This window comes from Passer domesticus, chromosome 4 (genome assembly GCF_036417665.1).
Source record: "Passer domesticus isolate bPasDom1 chromosome 4, bPasDom1.hap1, whole genome shotgun sequence".
Classification (NCBI taxonomy): domain Eukaryota; kingdom Metazoa; phylum Chordata; class Aves; order Passeriformes; family Passeridae; genus Passer; species Passer domesticus.
The window spans coordinates 51,400,289-51,425,625 of NC_087477.1; the positions used below are offsets into that span (position 1 = coordinate 51,400,289).

Below are 25,337 nucleotides of genomic sequence, written 5' to 3' on the forward strand. Positions count from 1 at the left end.
AGGTGATAAGGATATGTTGACTTTTAAAGTTATTCTATTAGCTGCAAAGTGGTATGAAGAAAAACATTTCACTTTTATTTGATTAGAGTATATTTAGTTCATGCTCAGTGATATGCACACATGCTCTAAGGTATTCATCGAGGTGAAATTGGCCCCTTGTGGGTCATGGCCTGTAGATGAGCTACAGATCTAGAGACAAAGGATAATTGTGATTCTCCAGGGAGAAATCAGCCTTGGTTATTGGCAGCACACTGCTTGTTCAGGCAGTTCTACACAGACACTACAAGTCCATAGAGCAGAAACCTTGTCTTCAACTAGTCCAGTTGCAAAATAGGAGAATTAAGTTCTTGATCATAATGATTAAGTATTTATAAGGTGACCAAGAGGCCTTCACAAGGATTTTCAGCCACATGGAAAGGAAGATAATGTAGAGGGTCTGTAAGTGCTTTTATATCTTTCCATAGCTCATATACGGAGATGTATGTGCTGCTTCTGTTCATAATAAAAACTAAACGGTGGACTGGGGAGATGAATGGATCCCATGCATGGCTATAAAAGATGACTTCAGTATGTTAACATCTACAGGGAGGATAAAGCTAGAGCAGTGTGCAGTTAGAGATGGGATGAGGAGAGGAATGAAAGAAGCTGAAGAGTCCTGTCTGTTGATTTAGTGCTTAGGGCTGAGAGTCAGGGCTGGAGGCCAAGCTGTGAGTGATTGCTTATTCCATCACTGGCAAATAAATGCATAAAGTGAAGCAGAGATGTAAAATGGGGGTAATTTCTCAGAAAGTTCCTTGATGCTTTTTGAAATTAGTTTGTAAAGTGTCAACTTACAGGCTTGAGAGCCAGTACTCGGTGTTACTGAGCTTATTAAAGCCAAAAGAGGAAATGACAGAGCCAAGGGAGCACATTTGTTTTTCTGCCTTTTTTTTTCTTTTAGCGCCATAAATATTGCTGAGTGATAAATCTTTTCATGTCTTCAGCATAATGGACATTTTGCTAGAACATCTAAATTAAAACATTGCTACACTACAATTATTATGGGGGTTCACAGAGTGGAAAGCCTTTTGGGGGATTGTGACGGGAAGTGTGAGTGATCGAGGGAATAAGAGGTTTTCATTTCTGCAGGAGCTTGTGGGTCAGTATTCTGTGTTATTGCTTCCATTTAGCTACAGCAGTGGTCTGAGCACTTCTTTCTGTCCATGCATTGAAGAGTCAGTTCTCATACATGTGGAATACTGCTGTATGAAATTCCACAAACTGAAATGTATGGGTGGCTTCAAATAGGCACATTGAGTTTTTACTTTTTACTTTGTACCAGACTGTACAGGTCCTAGCCTGTAGAACTAATTGAGTTTTCTACCATGCTGAGAGACATATCCCTCTGGGTCTCGTCCATCTGGTCACTTGTGGTGGCAGATATGCTTTTCCTCATGGAAAGGCATAAATAATAGTAGAGTTTTATCATTCCCCTGTATGCAGGAATAGCAGTAAACTTGAGCTCCAGTTTGTGTGCATGCTTCATGCTGCCTCGCTCTTCCTCACCTTCCTTTCCCATTTTGAGCTGTATGTCATGTCATTAGCACCGCACTGGCCCTAATGTGGCAGTTCATACCTGCCAGATCTGTCTTTGTAGGCTCCTTGCAGACTGGATATCCATCATCTCTACATTGCTTACCCTTGGGTCATATTTTCTCCACATCTATCAAATTTAGGCTTTTTGTAATTCTTATTGTGTAATAAATGGATGCTTGAATGTTGATGTTTTGGTCCCAGGATCCAAAGATTAAGATAGAGGCCTAAACTGTCTGTACTGTCATTCTGCTTGTGATCAAGATGTTGTGTTCTTTGCTGCTCTTGGAGTTGTATTTCTTTTCTAAAACCACAAATCCTTTTTTTTTCACCTCTTGCAGCCCATGATTGGAACAGCTGTGCTGGATTCTCTTAATTTAGTTTGTATATTGTATAATCATAGTCGTAAAATCAGATTTTAATATAAAATCCCCAAATTTGGAACCATAATGTTTAAATTATTAATTCATTTAGTGGAACATATTTGCTTCCCAGCTTTGAATTGTGCAGTTGTGAAATTATTTTCAGCTGGCTTTAATCTTACTCTCTGGGAACTTCAGATGGGCTGCTGAACATCCCTTTATCCTTATACTGGTTTAAGAAGTGCTTCTTATATTCTAGTCTGAGGATTAGGACTGTAGATCCCCAGCCACCTCAAGCCGAACAGGGAATAAAATTATGAGTTTCCCATACTGCACAGGAGAGTCTGTGTGTTTGAACCATCATTTGGTAGACCAGTGACAAGAAAATGACTGTGGTTCATACACATAAATTCTTCCTTACATCTGAAAATAAAAACTTTCTTAGGCTATCTTTTCAATTAATGTTTCCTTGTGATTCTGTAGTAACAAAAACAAGTATCAAGTTTGAAATACTGTATTTCCCACAAATATGTAAATATATGTGGAAATGTTTTACTTTTTTTTCTCAATTAATAACGTGGGGTTGGAGTCTTGCATGAAGCTCTTCTATCAAGAGTGACACAATAAGTAGAGCTCTGAGAATTCACAGTATCTGGCACTAACCTTTGCAGAAATCCCCAAGACCATGACTTATGTCCCCAAATGTTTTTAAAAGTCCATAAGGAGTGTGAGAACTGTGATTAATATTTGTTGAGAATAATGAGCACTTGAAAACTATATGCACACTTGATGAGATTGAATGTATTTCAGTCCTCTTTGTTATTATGTAGTTCACTGGATATATTAGAGAAGCAACCGTCTTTCATATGAATCTTACAGCTCCCCTCTAAATCAGATAATGACAAGAAAAGGAGGTTAAGATGGAAAAGTGAATAGAGCAGAAAGGTCAAGAAAAAGAGATTAAAAGGTGACAAGGAAGATGGTTGTGATGAGTGAAAAGAAAAACACAGGAATTAACAACAGGAGGAAAATGTGATACAGTGGATTAGGATGGTTTAAATTTCACAGATAGTTTGCACAAAAGCAAAAATCAGGCTAAAGTAATGACAACAAAACACTACAGCAAATCAGAAAGAAAATGTTACATAGGGAAAGCTCAATATTTGTCAGTCTTCACTGCAGTTTCTCACATCCTAGAGAACAGAATTCTGCACATACAGCTTTCAAAACTCCCTTTTACTAAATATATTGTGAAGTTTGTGTGAAAGAATGGATGTATCACATCTGTTTAGTCATTCTCTCTTTTGTGCAATTGCATTCTACCCACCTAACATTCTGACTTCTGGAGACAGTGTTTTACACTCCTTGTCAGAGTTTTCTAGATCATCTAAAGTATTTGTTTTGCTATTAAAAAAAAAAAAAAAATCCTTTCGTTTTCAGCAAATTTGTTATCCTACTGTACATTTATTTCCATGTTCTTACTCTCAAAACCTGTGGCCTTATTCTAAGTGAGAGCTCTGCACAAAGAGCTTCAACAGGAGAAATGTATCCCCTACATAGTGTCTAAATATGAAATAAAAAGGAAGTAAGTACTTTTCCCATATCAGAGTAGGAGAAAACAGTATGGTCCTTCAGGAACTCTTTGATACCAGTGCTACTTATACAATAAGATTATATAATCATTGTTCTGTTATTGAGGATGTATTTGTATGCAGTAATCTGCAGACAGAAAATAAAAATAGAGAAAGATATTTTTCCTCATTTGCTTTCTAAAGAAATGAAACCTACTTTTAATTAAAAAGAAAAATTAGGATTAAGTAGCAAGTCAAGGAAATGTGACGGAGAAACTTGATTCTCCTAAGGACCATGATCATTGTTTTGCATCTGTACAGCTTTAGATGTGTCACAGTTTTACCAACTTTGGTATAAGTATTTTTGTCATGCATTATCACATAGCGATTATAGGGGAAATGTGCTTGATTTTTGAATGCCTCACATGTGTTCTAGGCAGCTAGAAAAAGGTAAAATACAAAGGAAGAATAGATTAGATAGGGGTCTGACAAGTAATGAATGATGCAGAGAGGCAGATATGGTGTGAAACATTATCAAGAGCCAAGCTGAACAGAATTTGAAGTATGAACTTGGATATGTTTGGGACCTCTGCCTTTTTGGTACTGTGTCCGAACTGTTAGGACAAAACCAAAGTCAGCAAAGACACACACTCTAATTCCTCTGTTTAAAAGCTAGGGGAGTTGGGTGTATTTTTATGCTAACTAGGCAGGTGCTTTGGAGGCTGTTCAGGTTTTTTTTCTGGGTCTATTGTTGCTAAAACCTGACTTGTCAATTTACCAGTAGTTAATGAATTAGTAAGGACAGTGCTGATGGCTGGAGATGCTGACAAATTTTCTTTTGGCAACTTTTGTTCATTCCTTCTGTTTGATTCTTTCACCTTTTCATGGTTTTTAAGATAATATCTCTGTGTTTATATTTAGTATAGATCCAACTTAAAGCAGACACTGACAACTGAAGAACCATGGGACCTTTTCTTTTGTTTAGTAGTCCTCTTCAAAAACCCATTTCCACAGATAGCATTTCCAGATTGAAACTTAAGTTATTATGGAGGTCTTTGAAGGACTTCCCCAAAATAGGACAGGGAAAAAAGTGTAGCACAAGTGCAGCAGGTTTCCATTTAATTCCAGCTTTTAACTTACAGCTTTATAAAGAACTAAGTCATTTCTGCATATGTCAAACGTTATTATAGCAGTATTTGTTTAAACTAGTAAAAAAAAAAACCAAACCCACATTTCTAGATGATGTAGCCTGTGTGATTCTGGCAGAGAAATATATATATGCACATTATCTTTTTAAGAATAATAATTCTATATATAGACATATATGTATTGAAAGTATGTTGTTATCCTTTTTTGTCTAAGTGGTGTAGTTAAGGAGGTGCACCAGTCCTATGTGGATCATTGCTTACAGAGAAAGTTGCAACATAACAGGTAGGCATGTATGCTGCACAAGCTTTAGGAAGTTATTTTAGAGTTGTTAATTAATTAGTTTTCCTCTTGTCATCACAAATGTCAGCAATCCTTACCATACCCATAAATTGTTGTTCCTAGCCAGGAGAAATGCAGCATCTAATAGCTGAGTGGTAATAAACAGCATTACTGTCAGTTTTTTAAACTTAACTTCATGACATATCATCCCAAATAGTCCAAAACCCTCAAAGTGTCTCCAGAACAAGTCTCCTTGAAATGTTGTGTCTAATTTTGTTTCTAATTTTCACTTCATACATTTTTTAAAGGAAAGGGAAAAAACACATAAATCATTATGGTACCTGTTTGTTCTGCACCTCCATTTTTTTTCTCAGGAATTGGTTCATTACAATGGCCAAGCTGTTTTTAAGTCATTATGAACTCTTGAGGCACTTACTGTCAGTGGTGCCTGTTTAAATGTAAGAAATTGTTGAGTAAATCCCTCACATGGAAATCATTCTGGAAAAATGAATCACAAACTCTGAACACAAGAAGAACATCCTCACTTCATGCTGTTTTTTCTCACTGAGCTCATACAACCTCTTTTTCAGCTTTTAATTTGATTTCATAGTGCTGTTCATTATCAGGTAAAAGCTTCCAACTAGTCTGCTACCCACTAGGTCTGCATCCCAGCTGGATTCAGCTTCCCCTGAATCCTGGAGGATTTCCTGTTTCCATTGTTCAGAAACCTTAAGATGATATAAAATTTTTCAATCACATGTATATGATTTCCTTTGGGATTTAAATTTTTGAATTTCTACAGAGGTAAACATTTTATTTTCCCATGTCAACTTCTCATTTTGGGTTTTGTGGGTTGTTTGGGGTCTGTTTTGCTTTGTTTTTTCATTTGTGTAGGCAACTTACATGGACTACAATCCTCTTAGTGAAGCTCTAGGAAGGCTTTAAGTCAGAAGATTATGTGGCCTGATGATTCTAAAGCTGTTACAACATATCTGGGTTATGTTGTAAAACTTCTGAGTGTAGTGGAAAGCTGTAATATATTGAATGGGAATGAGAAGGCAGTATTCAAACCTTCCCCCTTTTCTCTTTTGGCTGTGCTATGTCATTTTGTGAGGGTTTTTACCATTCACGAGAGAGGGGAAAGAAGATATTTTACATAGGAGATAGGATGTTGTAAACTTCAAGTTAAAAATCCATGACTAGATGGTAGGTGGTATGTTATGGCTGAGACCAAGTCTCCTATGAAGGTCCTGAAGATGTTCTGGCGTGCCTCAGGTGGTTTCACTTAGGTGCTTCTGATGAAAACAGAAGTGTGCGTGTAATAATCTTTTCAAGTTGCTGTGCCTGAGTGCAGGGGCATTTTTTCAGTGGGGGGAGCAGGAGCTGCGTGCAGCAGGCTGCTGGGGAGCTGCAGGGGGCGATGCTCTCCTGCTGCTGCAGCTGCTCTGGCTCAGGGGCAGTGGCTGTGTCTGCATCCTGCCTTGCCTTCACCTCAGCCCCATGAGCCTCTGGGCACCACAGCTGTAGCACCTTGTCCCATTGGAATCAACAGTGGTTGTGTTACTGACTCAAGTAACCTGTCTTTGGCCTGAATACCTCTTTCCATTTTTCTTCTCAAAATGCTCTTTTTAGAATAAATAAGGTGCTGCATGTGCAACAGTGTTTACACCTTATCTACTCCATGTGTGTGTAGAGACACCTGTATACATATACATGTGCACAGAGGCTTCTTCTGTATCTGATTTTAGGCAACTGTTTGAAAATGTAGATTCACATACTAATGTACCAAATGCAAAAAAACAGTGTTCTAAACTGTCACCCTTAGCATATATCTACAAAAGCAGAATAATAAGCATTTTAGACACTTTACTACTTTCAGCTCTGTCCCTGTTACCACTGGGTGGTTTGTTTGGCCTGTTTCCTTCGCTGATTAGTTTCAGCTCTCATAAAACCCAAAAATTCACATGGCATGACAGCTTTAAAAAATTACAAGATACTATCAGTGTGCATGATAATCCCTTTCTTATACCCTTGACACTGTTCAGACATAGTCATAAATATGCTTGCTCCTTTATATTTACCTCCCCAGCTATATTTTCATTTAAATGTCTATACACAGCTGCATAATAAGTAGTTTGATTTGTACCTAATTGTAGTAATTGATTTTCATTATTTATGAAAGTCATTGTCAGAAATCATTTATGGTTCTGACTGCGAAGAAACTTGCAGCAAAAGCTTCAGGTGACTGCAGGAATAAAATAATTAACCAGATCACTTTTAAAAAGTCAATGACCAGTGCATTAACTCTCAAGACTTCAGGAATTATTTGCACTTCTGTATTCATACTTTTGCAATTCTATTTCTTTCTCATGTGTAGAATTCTGTTCTTGACATATTATAAGCTTTAATTATCTTGCTAGTGTGTTTTTATGCTAAATGACTAATTATGGAGAAATTAGGATGCTTGTCAGATTCAAAAATTGAATGTATGTCCTAATTCGTTCTCAGAGCTGTGAAATAATTGTGGGTTAGGGTGGAAAAGTATTATAGATATAGGTATGCAAAGGAGCTTGCCAAGTATCTATATATCATAAAATGTCTTAAATCTACAGACATAAAAGTGGGATGAAGACACAGCCATTAAAAAGGCAGTCATTTTTTGAGTGTCGCATAATTTAGACACTCTAAATTATTGAAGTGTCACAAGTTTATTGCACCTAATTTATTAATACAATCATTGGGATTCACTTATGTCTCCTGCTCTGCCCCAAAACAGGCTAAAAGTCTGTTAAAATGCACAGACTCTGCTTTAGCAGTAAAAGTGTAAAATGCTTCTTAAAATACAGTGGCACAAAAAGTAACACTTTTATTGTAATACTTGGAGGTAACAGGTGGCCGTATTTGTGTATTAAAGTAGGGCAGGGAAATCAAATAAAAACTAGGGGAATTTGTTCCTGTGTAGCTTTTCCATTACCTCATTAGGTGATGTTTGTATGGGAAACATAGCCTCTTGCTTTGGCCTCTAACAAGGACGAACAAAACACTCTACCCAAAAACCACCCAAGTAAAAATTCTGACAAATACCTTGTTAAGTGCTTTTATGCTTGGAAAAATAATTTTTCTGTGAAAAAAGGAAAAGTTTATAATTTTTTAAAAAATCCTTTCATGCACTGAATTGGCTTTTCTTAGTTAGGAGGTTCTGTTTTGTTTATTTGCTAGTCAGGATCATTTTTGATGCATTTAAGCAGTTGACAAAATACTGCTGAGGGGAGCTGGAGACAAAAGAATCCACTTGATTGTAATACAGGTGGAGTTTTGACAAAACACCTTATGTGATATCTGAGACAATTATACACATGAAGAGTTTTTACTTTAAAATTCTTTAAAATAAAATAATTAAAAATTTCTCATCTTTTGTTATCTTTTTTTCCCCTAATCAGGACAGAATTTTACCCTAAGGCAGTTAGGAGTTTGTGAACCAGCAGCTCGTCGAGGACTGGCATTTTGTGCGGAAATGGGGCTCCCCCACAGAGGTTACTCTATCAGTGCAGGGTCAGATGCTGATACTGAAAATGAAGGAGTGATGTCTCCAGAGCATGCCATGAGACTTTGGGGCAGGGGGGTCAAATCAGGGCGCAGCTCCTGTCTGTCGAGCCGTTCCAACTCAGCCCTCACTCTGACTGATACCGAACACGAAAACAAGTCCGACAGTGAAAATGGTAAGTTCTTGTGCATATGCCCGTATATAAATGAATGTTTATTTGCTGTTTTGGCTGACACTCAGTAATTTTAAATCATTAAAGGAATGGCCTTGAGTTATTTGCCTTCTCTTTTTTTTTTTTTTTTTACCTTCTCTGTTTTTGGTTTTTTTTTCTCTCCTCTTCCCATTAAAGTCAATATTCAGTGTCAGTCCTAACTAATGCAACCTTTGTGTATGATGCTTTAGCTGTAATTTTGAAAGAGTTTAATCACAAAAAAAGATTGGTTTTGTATTATCTCAGGCCATGTCACCTGTTACCCTCTGGGGAACAGCTAAGTGATGATAAAGTGTTTCCCCAGGCTAGATTTCATTCAAAAGTTTCATTGTAAACTGTTCTTCGAGACTTCTTGGAGAAGTTGCAGAATCTTAGAATGGATGAGTGAACTCAAAGAATAGCTTATTAACAGGGCTCATGTGATTGAAAAAGAAATTTGATTGTGCTTTAAACTTCTTAGCTGATGAGAGCAATTGGAATTGTGGTGAAGAGGGACATGTGGCCTTTGATGTGCCTGGGGGACTGGATTACTGTGCAATTAAAATCTGCAACAAAAATCTTTGCAGCTTTGTAGGATGTGGGGTATGACCATTGTATATTAAGTCTTAGAGTTTAAATGAAAATAGGTTAATACAATTGACTGATTCATTTTTAAAGCTTTTCAAAGTTGTTTTTTTTTTTACCTCCTCTTGAGGTTATGAACAGAATTTAATGTGGTGTTAAATTCTAAGTGTACCAATCTTAACTTTTATTTGCAGAAGATTTTCAGATTTGCTATAATTAAAACAATTCTTCTATTAACTTCATGACTTTCTATGTGAAAAATTCAGAAGAGGAATAAAGAAAAATGAGTAACAATGAAAATTGGTGATGGCTATTGCCTGCATGTCTACTTGTCATTTTATTAATTTATTAAACCTGTCTGCTCAGCTGTACAAAAATTAGAGCAATTTTATTGCTATCCTCTGGCAATGACTGTAACACATGGTGGGAAACAGCTACGTAGGTATGTATGTATGGAAATGCTTAAAAAATTAATGCAGTTTTATTTTAAACTGCAAGCAATGAAATTTAGTCCTTCCTGTTTATTATTTTAACTTCAGTTTGAGAAAGCAAAACCAAAGCTATAATTTGCTGTTATACTTATTTTTCCACTGGTGGCTGTTTCTACATGAAGATACCTGTGCAAAACCACTGTCTCAAATGGGACCCTCCTTTTGTGTTGGATATAATGCTACATGGAACATGAGCAGCTTTCAGTGTTCACAGGTGTCTTGTGTCATGCTTGGAAAATTTGTTTTGAGTCAGAGGCAAGTTCTGAAAGAGGAAGACAGAAGTACTTGCCTACCACCTTTTGGCAGTGGAGTTTCTGTGTAATAAAGTTGGTTTCAGCTGCAGAGCAATCTAAAATAAGTTATTGAGCAGTCCTGTGATTTTGAAAGGTCTGTAGTGAAACAAATTCTCTCAACCCTTTTGTAAAACCCTTAGTAAGTGATCTTGAAAATACATTTTTATGTATACATGCATGCATGCACCATTTCCATAGGAAGTCATACCTTTACATTATTGAAAAGGTGACTGCTTCAGAGGTACCACACTTTTTAGTAAATTTGATACTTACAATTTTTTGAAAAGGAAATCATCTGATTACAATGTGCCAAAACATCCTCCGTCAGCTGAAAGTTAGAGTGTTTTGTTTTTTCATGTGTGAGAAGACTGTGAATATGTTAAAAATACATTATTCTGCAGTGGCTAAAATATGGAAAGAATATCTGGTGTTTGGTACAACTTCAACGAAGACTTTAGCCACTAAAAAGGATTACAGTTGATTTATTTATTAATAGGAAGGCCAGCAGTCCAATTTAAGAATGTACTGGGACTGCTGTGATGCTAATGAAATTTTGATGGCTTGAGAGTTCCCTAGGGTTATGAAACATCTATAACTTGGACCATGTCATGGGTCGCTGTTACAGTGGAGATGTTAAAATGGTGAAAAGCTTAATCATCTTTGGGTTTTTTTCTCTGAATTTTTGTTTCCACTGAACATGGAAGACTTGGCTGAGAAATGACTTTATACACATCATTGGAACTCAGTAGGTTTAATATTCACAATAGAATAGAAAATACAATTTAAAGCCAGGGAAACGTTATCGCCCTGGCAGGCACAGGTGCTCTAATCAAAGGTGCAGGTGCGAGTTTTGTTAATTTATGGCCTAAAGTTAACAGTTGTGCCAGTATACTGTTGAAATCTGACAAATCTGATAAGGCTTTGAAACCAAAGTGAGAGTTATGAGTCCCCTGTACTGCATCCCCCTCTGCTGTGTGGGAAAGATTCCTGACTGCATTTTGATGGAATTGTTTTACAGGTTAATGCATTTTTGTGCAGCATGTTTGCCTCTAAGGTAAAAAAGGGGCAACTGATGATGATGTTGAGCAAAGCACACCACCACCAGATCATACTTCCCTCACCTAAAGGTCTCAATGTTTCAGCAATCCCACTGTTCACCCAGTGAAACTACTCACTGTTTAAATAGTGCACTGCCATCATCAGCCTTATTGGAGTTAATGGGACTTGTCAAGATGATGGGAACTTTGACTTATCCTATGGGTTTATGATCTCAGGATTAACAATTTGCTGAATGTACTTGGGGTTTTCTTTCTTGCCAATTAGGCAGGAAGAGAAGCTCGGCATCAAAATAGCATTTCCTTTCCTTCCTTGCAACTGTTATGTACTTGCTCTTCTGGATTGCATATCCCTCAGGAAGGCAAAACTTGCAATTCTGCTGCATAATTACAATAAACAAGAAGAAATAGTTTGTTGAAAACACTAACCCTGTATTTGTCAAAGTCTTAATAGTAGGTTTCTGAAATCTTACAAAACTTAAAGTTTTAAATTGTCTTGGAAGGTTTAGAGGTTTCTTTAAACAAATAACATTACATATTATGAAGTTGGAAAATTTTAAATATACTAAGAATATACTGTGACTGCCAGCAGATAATTGTTTTTAAAAAATCAACAGAACACGTATCAAACATAGGGTTAATAGATGTATTCTCACACCAAAGGTTGTTTTAGGATATTGCTCAGTAAATAATTCTGAAAAGAAATATTTTTCTTTGACTTCATTCAAGTTCCATGTATGACTCTTGGCATCATATTCTGAGAGATTTGTCATGTCAGCCTGCCTGAAGGAGGGCCTGCATCTGTTAATCTGGGCAACCAACCAGTGTCACGCACAGTGTGATGTATCAGCTGGAGCACACTGAGCATGCACATGCTTTTTCAGGCTTTCTTCTCTATTCTCATTGCAATTTATTTCATAAATGCTGCATCAAGAAATTTATGTTGGTAATTGTTCCAGGAGCTGTTGCTTTGAAATACAAGCTAGCTGTCTCTTACAAGCTTGCCAGTAATTTTATGTCGTTAAGCTGTTCTAAGATTACTAAAGCTTGTCTTTTATACTGGATAAATATTCCAGGAGAGTATGAGCTAGAAGTAGTAGTTAGGCTTCAAATGGCCCATTTGCTTAAAGGGTCAATATATTTTTAAGGTATCTTAGAATCCACTTCCATATTTAAATCATTTTTAAAACCTGTTAAACTGCAATCCCTGACTTAATGAGACATCAGAAGGTTAATAAGCAAAACACAAAAGTTAACTGAGGAAGTTACTTCAGAAGTGCAGCACCTTTTTTTTTTTAAATGTATTTATTTATTCCTTTCTGTAAAATTATATAACTGGTTTTGTTTGTGCTTTTTGTGTGCTGGTCTGGGAGTCAGGCTGTGGCAATGATTCTGACTGGAAAGTCCTCCTATAAGACCAAAGTCTTTGGTCAAGTCCATGTCACCTTATAGTCCTTGGAAGCAGTAGTGATGGCGCTTCTGGAAAAGGGTGGGGCACTCCAGAGACATGCATGCCCACATAGCTGACTGCCACAAAAACTACCTGGGCACACAGAAAGTAGTTCTGATGGCATTAGAATGTGGGCTTTTTTTTAGTTTGTTTGTTTATTTGTTTAGTGAAAGTTTTTACTGATTGTGTTTATTGGAAAACCACAGGAGATCAGGATACAGCAAAATAAAAAGAATAGAGGAAAAGAGGGAGTCAAGTTCTTGGCCTCAGGCAGTCATTCTGAATTGGTTAGATAAATGGTTTGACACTTAGACCAATTTTTCATGGATACAGAAAAGTAGATATTGCTGCTAGATTGTTTATTGCTGAGGGCTCCTATAAGGAGAAAATAGCACTTTATTAACTGCATGGGTACCTACTTGCTTCCTCTCCAACTTCAAGACAGTTTCTGAAGATAGCATTCTTGTGAACCTAATACTGTCTTGTCCTTCCAGAATGATGAATTTACTGGCATTCAGATCTCTGAAACCCAAGAAATACATTGGTAAGATACTTGCCAAGACATTTTAATCTGTTGTCTCTAACCCAGTTCATCTATAACATATAATTGAACTCTGCATTATTAAATAATGCACATAATTCAGGAAGTAGTGTCACATGCTTTCACCCATTTAACATCTTTCTTCATGCTAAAGCACAAAACTTGGTTTAAATGGACCCTATTGAATAGTAGTTGCACCTGCTAGCCAAATGCTGAGCCTACTGATCAAAACCAGCCACATAGCTGCTGAATTAATCCTCATCTTACTGCTCTACCACCAATTACAATTTCTTTACTTTTTCCCACAGATTTCCATCTAGCAATTGTCTGCTCCTCATTAAGCATGCCAATATGCCTTAAATCTTGCTTTGCTGCCAAAAAATTTCATGACCAGGAAATCAGTCTGTTTTGGTTTTGACAGAAGTCAGCCCTGAAATAATATTTAATATTTAACAGGCACACAAATTTTCTTTGGTTATGGAGACATGTAGCAGAAATCCATAAACAAAATTAATTTTCTGGTTTTCTGAAATATTATAGGTTTTCTATAGTTATGCCAGTTTTCAGATTCTATTATGATAGTAGTCATGTGGATATATTTCAGTTAATAATCTAGTTGTTAATGCAAGTGAAAATGAGGTTTATAATTCCTTTGGCTAGTTGTATCCAAAGAGGCAACAGCTGGGCTGACCTTTTTGCAGTAATTTTGTGTGATCTCCTGGGTTTCATAGGTCTGTGTGTCACTGAACTTGCTGTTAAGGAAAGGCATGAGATTCCAAAGGACCATCGTAATTATGATGGAGTCTGGTGCAGACTATCAGGCCAGGGGGTGAGGCTCTTTGGCAACACTTGGATAAATTTTCTGATGTGCAGGAACTATCGGTTTAGCAACAGGTGACACCAGTGAAATTAGAACTGGGATCTGCAAGGAAAAACAAATCAAAGCAGAAAATCTCAGAGAATTCTTAAGTTTCTAAATCTTAATTCTTAAGTTTCTAATCTTTCTAATATTAAGGAGTGGTAAAAGAGGTGTTTAAAGACCAACTGTCATATGTCAGAATTTATCCAAAAATCTGAATTTTAAGGGAAAAAACACCATGTAGAAAAAGGAAGGAAGGTCAAATTTCAGAGGAAGAGCTTACGAAGATGTTTCAGGAGGCCCTTAGGGAGGTCTGGGCATACAAATAAAATTGAGGCAATCAGTAAAAAAGTAGAGTTGTACAGAAATATGAATACTAAGAAAAAGAAAACGAGGGTGTTGATTTATTACATAGTAATGAAAGAAGACCATATTGCTGATATGTTTTCTTCTGGTTATTTTTCTTTTTCAGGATTTGCTAGCTGAGTAACTGATGATAGAGATAATATTTATACTCTTAAAGCATTAGAGGTTTCTTAGATAAATAATTTTTTTTTCCTGTATGTAGAGTGTCTACGGGTTCTGGGCTTTTTATGATTCATGCATGAGAAATCATTAGTGATGGATATGGTTCTGGAAGGTAAAAACAAACAGAACAACTTCAGAAGGGACAAAGAGAAAGGAGGAGAAACCTTTCTAATCAGTTAGATGGCAAGCATCCTAGGAAAAAATCTGTTAATAGTTTATGCTTTATAACAAGCAAAAAGAGACATTCTACATCATCTCAGGGCAGCTGTTCTGGTGCTTAACTAATTTAGTTGTGAATTTTTTCCCTGTTATATCGAATTGGAGTTTCCCTTGCTGCAGTTGGGACCATTGCTTTGGGTAATGGAAGACCAAAGTTAGATTTCTACCTTTTGCCTTTCAGGCTCACTGAGCTTCTCCTCAGGCATTCTTCACTGAATTCATTCCAATTCATCAGTGTTGTACTGGCAAGCCCCAAACAGAATATTGTCATCTAGATGTAGCCTCCAAATGCTGAATAAAAGGGGACTAATCACTTCCCAGGGAATGCTGGCTCCATTCTTCTGAATGCAGCACAGTATGTGGTTAGGCTTATTGTTGAAAGGGCACACTGCTGAACTTGTCCACATTGACTGCCCAGCTCCTTCACTACAAAGCTGCTTTCCTGTGGGCTCCCAGCTAGTACTGTTACTGTGGATACTCTGCCTTTGGAATTCATGAGGTTTTTTTCAGCCTGTTGAGATGCCTTCAAAAGGCAATCCTGCCCTGCAGTGTACTGATCAATCTTTCCAGCTTGGTGTCATCCACAAACTTGCTAAGGGCACATTCCATCTTACTCATTCTCAAGATGTTAACTGTAGTACATAAAAACATCATTCCAATATTAGCTCCTGATGAATGCCATTAATGTTGACCAAGAGTTGCTCTTCGCACTACAGAATGCTACTCTTTCAGCCTCTTCATACAACCAGTTTTACAAGATGTTCTTTGCAGCTCACCCATTCAGTCCATCTCTCTCCAGCTTGGCTACCAGGATACTATGGGAGCTCCCTTTGGACACCTTGCTAAAGTCAAGGAAAACAGTGTCTGCTGCTTTCCCTTTATCTGCTGAGACAACCAGCCGTTTGTAGAAAACAGTAAGGTTGTTTGGGTATGATTTGCCTTTGGTAAATACATGTTAGCTGTTGTCATTAATTTTCTTTTCCTGGAAGCCTATCCCAGCATATGAAGGATAACTCCAGCAGTATTTCTTCTATAATCTTCCCTGGGAGACCAGGGTGAGGCTGGCAGCCTCTGCTTCCTCGTGTATTCCGTGCCCATCTTGAAGATAAGATGACCTTTGTCTTCTAAAGAGTCATCAGGAGCTTTCCCTGATTGCCATTCGATTTCAAGGAATCAGACAGTGGCCTTCCAATGCCATTGGTCATCTCTGCCAGCACCAGTGGATGCTGCAGGTCTGGGCCCCTGGGCTGCAGAAGTGGTGCTTTACTCACTTCCTCTGCAGTGCAAGGGCTTCTCAACTCTCATTGAGGTTTGGCTTGCCCATCCCCATCCTGCATGTCCAGGAATCATTTCTGTTTCCTCCTGGATAGACATCGCCTCAGGGTCACAGTGCTCATTGGGCAGTGGTGTTTGCTGTGGTATGTGAGGGTTTCTTCCACAAATTTACAATGTGTCTTTGTATGCATACATAGCACTACTGGAATAATCTGGCTGCTGCACTCAGTGCAGTGCTAAGACAGAAGTGATGTCTCCATGACTGGTTTGGGGCTACATGAGGCAAATGCCAGCCATTTGGAGGGTAGAGCAAGGTTAACAAGCAAAGCCAGAGGTTTGAAATACAAGACACTAGAAGAGACTGGGAGAAAGCTCAGCCTGTTGCACCCTTTGTGTCCTGTCTAGATACTGCCGCTGTCACAAAGGCCACAATGGCAAAAAAGACCAGAAGCAACCAGTGCACGTAGCAAAAAGCAGAAGTTAGCTCAGACAATGACATTCCTAAAGTAACTCAGGGAAATAGATTGCTGGGGACCCTGTGGATATTTGATCATCTAATGTATTTTCCAAAACAATTTTTAAATGCTGCTGTAGTTGCTCTCAGTCCCTGATGATGAAGCAGGTCGTCAGCATAATACAAATTCTTCACAAAACCTTTCGGGTTTTGTTTTTGTGAGTCAAGTGTCTTATTCAACCCAAAAATTAGTCAGCAGGAAGCATGTTGATAAGATCAAGGCTATAAAAATGCTGCTCTGCAATTTAATATAATACTAATATTTATATATTGTTTTTCTCTTCTAACTGGAAATGGTTAACTTTTCCTAGACTTTTTTTCCTCCTCATTCTAATTTTGATATAAAAATATTGCTCTTCATTTCCTATAAACCCTATGTATTCTTCTGGATGTGCAAGGCTTTATATGTGAGGTTGCCATAAGAGTAATGTATGCTTTGCACATCTGTAAACTGATGATCTGCTGGTTTGATTTGGAATGTGGTTTTGATGTCCTTGAAAAATCACAGTAGCAGCAGTAAATTGTTTTAATTAATGAATTAGAGAGCAGCAAATTTGCTGAATCAGGCTTATTGACGTAATTATTACTGAAATATAAAGAAGGGAAAAAAAATCTGTCAAAGCTGTGAGATTATTTGGTTATCATTAGTAAGCAAGTTCCTCAGCTGCTGCTTCCCCAATTTCCTGTACAGGTATGTCAATACCAGGATGGGGGTGTATATACACAAACAGATATGTATATATTCATCAGCTAAAACAAAATAAATGGCAGAGATAAAGTCTAAATAGTAGTGATCCTATATAAAAAGCAGGATTATTCATATTCAGTTGTTTTAAAGGTATTTTTTAAACTGAATTTAATTTTGATCTGAAATAAGATTTTAATTGCATTTCCTTGTATAATTATGTCACATTGAGAAATAATCTAATAATGATTTCAACTTTAAAGTAAATTTAAGCTGTGCAATTGTAAGAGTATCAATAATAATTATAGGTAACAGCATTTGTATGCTGGTCAAATAACAGCTGGAGAAAATTTGTCAAATTTTTTTTTTTTTACAAAAAGCTGCAAAGACTTTTGGAATAGATAGTTCTTTAACTCCATTAAAACCATGTAAAGACTTACTTTGATGGGTTTTGGATAAAGGTTTTTTTCTTTGATGCAGATGAGAATTCAGTAAAAAATTAAGTTTCAAGCCAAAACTGTTCTGGGTCTCGATAATATGCTGCCTGATCTGTTGGCAAAACTTAAGCTTTTTCTTTTTTTTTTCTTGATTTAAGGTAAGAACAAGATGAAGTCTCAAATCTTGGGAAAGAAATGCTTGTTAAGAAGCTGTGGGTTTCATTTTTATTCCACGCTTTCCCCCTCATTCAGTATACCTTTTTCTTCCTAAATTATGTCAGGTGTTTAGCTATCTATTGTTTTCACCTGTATGTTCTAGAGAAGAAATCTGGTTTTAGCTCACTGAAAACAGGAATAGTAATTGTTGGGGTTTTTTTGCATTCCATCTTAGAAATCTTTCAGTGGAAAGGCCTTTGATACCACTGTGGTTTAGTCCAGGTTCCTGTATAGTAAATGGAAATTTGCAAAGTTCTTATCATTATCTTACTTTGGTTTTTGTTCTTTGTTTTGTTGGTTTTTTTAGATTTTACAAATATGAACCCATAGCATCCAGTTAGGAAGAATGAACAATGTAAATTAATTATGGATTAAATTACAATATGCAAATGTTTTGTAGGTGTGTCTATCTCTTAACTGCTGTAATAACATCCATAACAGATAATAGTTTTCTCAGAGTTTGACAATGCTGTGCAGCTGCTGTGCCAGATCCATACTGCTGCTGGCCAATCCCTCCCTGGGGCACTGTGGCTCCTTGTCTACTGCACTCTCAGGTGCATCTGAGACAAAATGTGAGCAATTCCATCTCTAGTGCAGTATTCACAATAGAAAAAGAAGCTGCTGACCTGGGAAACCCAGGTTCTGGGTTGTCAGGCCATGACAGAGTAGAGACAGACCACAGGCTATTTTTCTAGTTGACTGTTTAATGGTTGCTTTTTGTCCTCGTGGTGAAATAGATTCATGAATGTGTGTATATAGCCATATACATGCATACATAGTCATCCTTACAGCACCTTTTCTTACACAGGTTTTTGTCATACACATAGTCTTCTTAGAGTAAACATACAGGGCTGAGGACCCGTTGTTTCTTCTTCAAATGACCTAGAAACTTTGAAGCATTTTCACAGTGAATACATGTGCAGTCATGAGCATGGGCAAGAGAAAGTTATTCTGGTATTTCACATCTGCCACTGAATTACTATATGCTGGAGAGATTGATTTTCCTCCCTGCCCCCAGTCACTGGGGTTTTATTAATGTAATATTTCTATAAACTACTTTAAAGTTACAAATAAATTGCTTTGGATAAGTGCTGATGACTAATGCTATGGAGTCTCAGTCTGCACCTGTGGCAGACAGTCTAAAGAATTTAGGTTGTTTTGTTTCTCTACAAAACTTGAGTTTCTTTTTGCAGTGAGTTTCACTGAACTATGTTGGTCACTTGTGCAGTTTGGAGAAAAACAGCAAAAGTGAGAAGTCTAAGATACTTTGAGGCAAAATTTAGTTCTTTGAGAAGGTTTCATAATGATTTTCTTCCTGCTGTTGAAGATGGATATTTAATTTATCAAGGTATTTTATAATCTTTGAATTTCTTTGGAATATTCAAGGTTTAAAAGATACCTGGCTCAAAATAACTTGGAAAGAATATGGCCTTGGTTAAACAGATAGTATCCAGTCTCCTTCCATGTAGATGTAACTGGGTTGTTCAAGCTGCTAAGTTCTTCATTGCGTGCTTGCTCTATGCTCTGTAAGGAGATTTATTTAAAATTGCTTAAAAGCTGCACTCAGTGGAGAATTCTGCTGCTCCTTCCCTTAACTACTTTAGCTGCAGAGAACATATGACGTCTTATTCATTAACTGTCTTTGCTGCTTGTTTGCTTTCAGTAGAGTTCTAGGAGATTGTTATATTGTTTTGTAAACTCAATATTGCTGGATCCTGGCTGCTTATGGCAATTGAGATGAGATTAGATGCTTTTGTTAACAGGCCCCAGACTTTAAATTTATAGGGACTAGGCACCATCTGTTCTCAATTAAAGGTCCTGAGCTCTGAAATTAATTCCTTCCATTGGTCCATTAGACTCAATCTTTTGACCTGCAGTCATGATAAGGTTATATTAGCCTCTTGAGTCTTGGAAAAGTGAGGAGTTCACGCAGGGGCAGAGCTGAATATTCTTTTAGCCCTTGTGTCAGTGTAGTTAGAGGGCAGAAAGCAATGATTGTTTTTCCATTTTACAGGTAGAGTGAGATTTTTTTTTTTTAAATCACCCTGGAGATTGAGAGCTGACATCCTCGTGAGTTGTAATAGGACTTGTGCTTCTAAATCACTGAAGTACTATTGAAAATCTTTCCCAGAAAAAATCAAATTAATACAGAGAATGTTGACTAAATTCACAGGAAAACTTGATATAGAAGTGGGCTGAGGGTAAAAGTCCATTGTTGCAGGCTTACATTTGCTCATTAGATTAGCTGTGTTGTGCTTCAGCTGTCTTTCATTGATTCCTTCTGCAGCTGCAAAAGGATGGGGATCTTACCAGAGGTCCCTGCCCTAGAGCTGTTCAGCCAGGGCATTTGTTGAATTTTTATCTGCCTTGTGGTGTGTAGAAGTTGCAAAGAAGAAATGGATGGATGGACAAACGGGTTCACATTTTTGTGGTTCTAACTCTCCACTCTTTCTCACTTGTTTTCTACAATGTAACCACAAGATTTTTAGTTTCAAAGGAAAAGCTCCAAGGTATCAAATAGTTATGCTGGTTACTGGCAGCTCCTATACACATGAAAATGTGTTTTAAAGGTTTCAGGATCTGGTAGTTCATCAGCAGACTTTGATTTTATTTACACAGTGGTAGTAATCCTCTGGAATACAGCTTGTAAGAGTTTTTGAGACTGAAGGCTCTTCAGTGTCCTGTGAGTATTCCTGTCTTATCCCAAAATGCAATTTATTAGAATGTGCCATTAGGCTATGAGTAGAAATCAGTAAAGAGAGAGTTCATATGCCTGTTTTTATTCCTATGCAACAATCCCCATGACATAAAAAACACAGCTAGGTAAAAATTTTGTCTGCTGCCTGCAATTAGGAGTTCATAAAGACTAGTAACTTGGAAGTTAGCTATTTTTCAATATTACTTAAACTGGAATAATGTTGGAGTCCCCATGATACAAGGCAGTATTTGTAAAGTGTGGCTTAGATGGCTCTGTGACATGTATATGGATTTCAGTTGTTACAATTGCTCAGATCCATTTTTGAAAGTAGAAGTTAGAGTTCTTACCTTTTTCCCAAATATAGCAAATAATAAAAAACTATTAATGGAACTTACCCAGAAAATACTGGTGTCCACTTTGTAAACATTAACATTTTCTTTATCCAGAGAGTCATCTTTGCACTTCTGGGACTTAGGGAACACATTTAAATTACTATAACAATATTGAAAATATGGTAACTGAGCCTGTGTGCTTTTAGTTAGCAATTTACTTTTAAAAGAAATTCATTTCTAGTTTTCTTACAAATTCTTTGTTCTTTGCAGTATCAAATGCATTGATTTTTATAAAAAAAGTTAATCAGCTTACCTTCATTCAGAATGGATTTTTGTTCCTCTGATCAGCTCTACACAATTGAATTTTTCATCCTCTTTTCTGAGGTATTTCAATGTTATGAAAAAGCATTAAAGAGAATTCTGATAAATTATTCCTTTAAAAAAGATTCTATTGCAATGTACTTTTGTTGAAGCTGGAGAGTTAATTGAACTGAGGGATTTCTCTTTTGTTTTCAATGATAAAGGTATCTATGCTTGGTAAATACAAGAGACAATCTCTCATGGGGAACGGGTCCCCTACTGATTCTGGTTACCCCAGAATTTATAATATGAATTTGAAGTAACCATTTAGTTTTGATTATTTGAAAATCCAGTTTTCTTTTTGATTTTAAAGTAGTTAGTACATTTAGAAATATAAATTTAGAAATAGTATGTTTAGAACAGTTAATACAAAAATAAATATTTCTCGGTCATATTAAAAAAACAAAAAAAAATGTTTTCTGAATGTTTTTCTATCATGCTGTCTAATTCTGCTTTTATGGAACAATGGTGGTTCTTCCCAGAACCTGTAAAAAAGCCAGACAGTGTAATATGTTTTTATCCAAATGTGTGATTATGCTGTTTTGCCTTAAGAAACAAACAAACAAACAAAACCCAGAAAAACCCAAAACAACAAAATAAGCCAAATCCTTCCCCTCCCAAAAACCCACAGTCTTTTTTTTCCAGTGTGGTTCTACTTTGTTTTTCCTTGTTAAATCAAGCTGACCTAATCTTTTATGAGTTGTTTTTGTGTCTGTATTACCTCAGGCTGTGCTCTCATCAGACTTCACAAGCTAAGTGGACTTGAGTTTTGGATAGTCTGTGGAAATAATCAAAGAAAATGTACCATGCTCCTGGATGTGATGATAATGGCTCATTATGTCCATTAAATTTAGTCCTGAATCGGTGCTGACTGTTCTGCTGTGAGTTCCAGTTTGACCCGTTGGACTCTGTGTGCTGATCACTTGGAATTACTAAAGCACAACTGTTAGCTCAGCTAAACTCCAGCTCCAGTCTTTCATTCTGCTTATCAATTTCTTCTGAACTTTACATATGGGAAGCCTTCAAAGTATTTGCTTTGAAGTAAGAGACACTTCAATAAAATCTTGATTTGGTCACTAATTTGCTGTATCTGCATTTGCACACTGCTTAATTTTTCTGGTTTTGTTTTCCTATTTATAAATGAGCATCATACTGCTTATTTTTCATCAAATTTACTAACTCTGCCTTTTTAACTTCTTGAACTTGAAACAGTTGAGAATATTCTCGGTATATATATATATAGGTGTGTGTGTGCATAAATATATATAAAATCAAAATACATTTGCAGTAGCCTTACAAAGGGCCTACCTTGTATAAATTTAAAAGTGCTTCTGAATCCTGAAAATAATCTCTCTAAATTTTATACAATTAAAAATACCAAGGTGGGTGCAAAAACATAGACAATTTCTGCTAATTTCAGATGAGATGCACAAATTATAAGCATTTTAAGATGTTTGTATGTGCACATTTTGAATAAATGCAAATATTTTCATATGTTCTTAAATTGTATTGCTATTGCTAATTGCTGTTACTGGAAATTTGTTCTTTATCTACTTGTACTAGAGTAAAAAAGCAGAGGTTGCTGTCCCTTCTTCAGTTACATGCACCTCCCATTACAGAAGAGTACAGCTGAGATGGGATTCTTGTACAGGCTTTGGCTAAATTGCTATGTACTTTATGGATTAAGTCTTTTGATTTTTGATTATATCAGTACTCTTAGATCAAGTTCTGACATTTTTCACACTCCTCTACAATACCATTTTTACATTTTCTCTTATCTCTTGTTCAGGGCTCTTCAACCTGAGGCTTCAAATTTTATTGATTGAGTGACAGATTAATTTTCTTTTTTTGGAAAATGGGCAAAAGTGTCTCCATCTCCTGTTTTGGAGAGCTGCACATACTGCCTTGTTCAGTGTGTTTGATGTTTTTCCATAGGATTGACAAAGCGTGAGGGAGAGGAGGTGAAATCAACTCCCTGGAACTATCTGAACCTGTCTCACCACATCTAAATGAAGCAATGGCCTTTCCTCCACTCTTCTCCCATTCCACCAAAAGCATGGGAATGATTTGTTATCAGGCAGACAGGCCAGATTCTGTTCTTGCACAAAATGAATGTGCCACATTATAGTCAGCCACTGATTCTTGGAAATGGAGGCAGATGCTTGCACTTTTGGAGTCATAGGTGGGTATCAGGAAGAAGCACACCCAAACTTGCAGGGACACTGGATGGAGATAGACTCCTTTCCTGTAGTGGATTAAGGAAGAGGAAAAGCCTCTAAATTCCACTAGTGACAGAAGGTCCAACTTGGCTTCCATTCTATGAGCCATGTAGTATTGGGACAGCTGAAGCAGCTGCTGGCACTAGAACAGCTGCCATTACTTGTGCTGGACATTTGTCTATCGCTGCAGCCCATTCTCCACCCCAGATGAGTTGGTCTGCTGTAGAGGAAGGAAATATCTGCCCTAAGTTTGGTAGTTGAAACTGTGGAGAGCAAAGCCAGGCTTAACTAGGTGCAGGTAGCAGCCCTGTCTGGTCAGAGCATTGCCTTTCTCTGCTCTCTGCTCTGACACCACACACATCTGCTGTGCTGCTTTCTCTGCAGTACCTCCCCAGGAGCTCCTCAGAGCTGGCTGTAACCAGAAGTGACCTCATTTGTTTTGCAGCTGTGGAGGATGACACAGCAGAATTCAAGAGAAAGTGCTTGTGTTGATAGTATTTCCTCATTCTGAAATGTGGGATGACTTTAGCCTGTCAGGTGTCTACATTTGAAAAGAGTCAATAAATCCATACATTTCTTATTAGCCCTTCTCATTTTGGTGCTTCCATTCTTCAGACTCCTCTGGTGCACAGCTTTTTAACTTGCAAGGTTCACTTCTGCAACAAGTATTCCATTTGCAATTTCACTGCATGCCATGTAACACGGAACACAGGAATAAAAGGATTTTCCAGACAGCTAAGCATTACAATCTGTGGAAATGTGCTTGAGGAGGGACCGAATCCTTATGCAGATTGACTGACATTGCCAAAATTCATGTAAGGCATGCTGCATCAACCAAGGATCTCATGAAAGCTGTAACATATCAACTCATACTATTCTAGATTATAGAACTTGGTTGGAGCCATCACCAATCAGCAGACTGGGAGAGGAAAAAAAATGTGCAGGCCTGTGAATATGGATAGCTGGAGATGTGAAATCATGCATGCATATGTATTGCAGCTTTCAAGACTTCACTCCTAACATCTACAGATTTGGCTTGAGTTTGTGTACTGCCCTTCCAGGTGCCACCTGAGCAGACTGATATTATGGATCAGAATGATTTAATGCAGCAAGATGTAGCTTGGTGGCTGGATGCTTTTGGTTTTTTCCCTGGTTGTAACTTCACATCAAATGCACTAGGCAGGGCTGAGAAACTTGCAGATACAAAGGGAGTGAAGATGGGATGACCACAAGTTACCTAGTCTTTCTTTCAGGTTTTGTACTTAGTCACACTATCCCACAGAGTGCTCTGCATCTCATTTTTATGCCTTACTTCAGAGAAGAAGTCTCGAAAAACAAGACACTTTTAAGCTAAAAGGATGTGACGTTGATTCATCTCATCTTTGCTAGGAAGGAGTCTGCCTCAAAGGAGATCTTATCATAGAAACTCTATTTCCGTGGGTTCTGCATATTCACAGTAGTTAATTGATGACTTAGGTGTGGCTGATGAAGGGGTTTGTGTGGGCAGTGTGAGACTCACTGGCCACAGAAGAGAGCATCAGATTAATAATTTCTTCTTTCTGATTTGTTTTGTTTTCTTAATTGTCATAGAAGTATCCAAGCTTAGTTGGACAAGGCTGCAGTGTTCTGGTTTCAGAAAATTTAAAATACCAGAGGTATCATCAGTTACCTCTTGTACAACTGTGTGTTATATTTAGGGCATATTCTTCAGAACCAAGGTCCTGTCTGATCCAGTCTTTTGGGCGTACCTTGAATGTCAGTGGCTTGCGCAGCACCCCGTGAGTTACCGTGCCTTGCGCATTCAGGGAATTCCTTTTCAGCAATCATGAGACTTCTTCCCGAAACTGGATGGATTTTACAAGTGAGATTTGGAATGTTTGGATCCAAATAGAGTTTCTGTAACACAGAACCTA

The 25,337-nt window shown here is 37.3% G+C and overlaps 1 protein-coding gene and 1 long non-coding RNA gene across 33 annotated transcripts in view; one reads left to right on the top strand and one right to left on the bottom strand.

Annotated features, from left to right (window-relative positions):
• Positions 1-25,337, top strand: part of TENM3 (teneurin transmembrane protein 3) — a 1,290,895-nt gene that overhangs the window by 984,636 nt on the left and 280,922 nt on the right. For 28 of the 32 annotated variants that reach the window (XM_064417780.1, XM_064417778.1, XM_064417776.1 and 25 more), the window contains one exon: positions 8,374-8,652. The exons of the other annotated variants lie outside the window; for them this stretch is intronic. In XM_064417780.1, coding sequence (XP_064273850.1) covers positions 8,374-8,652 — 279 coding nt within the window. The remainder of the gene's footprint in view (positions 1-8,373; positions 8,653-25,337) is intronic. 32 annotated transcript variants of the gene reach the window in all.
• Positions 12,884-16,341, bottom strand: LOC135299200 (uncharacterized). Its single transcript, XR_010361242.1, has 2 exons — positions 15,960-16,341; positions 12,884-13,063 (listed from the first exon to the last, which is right to left on the bottom strand). It is a non-coding gene; the product is annotated as an uncharacterized LOC135299200 (long non-coding RNA).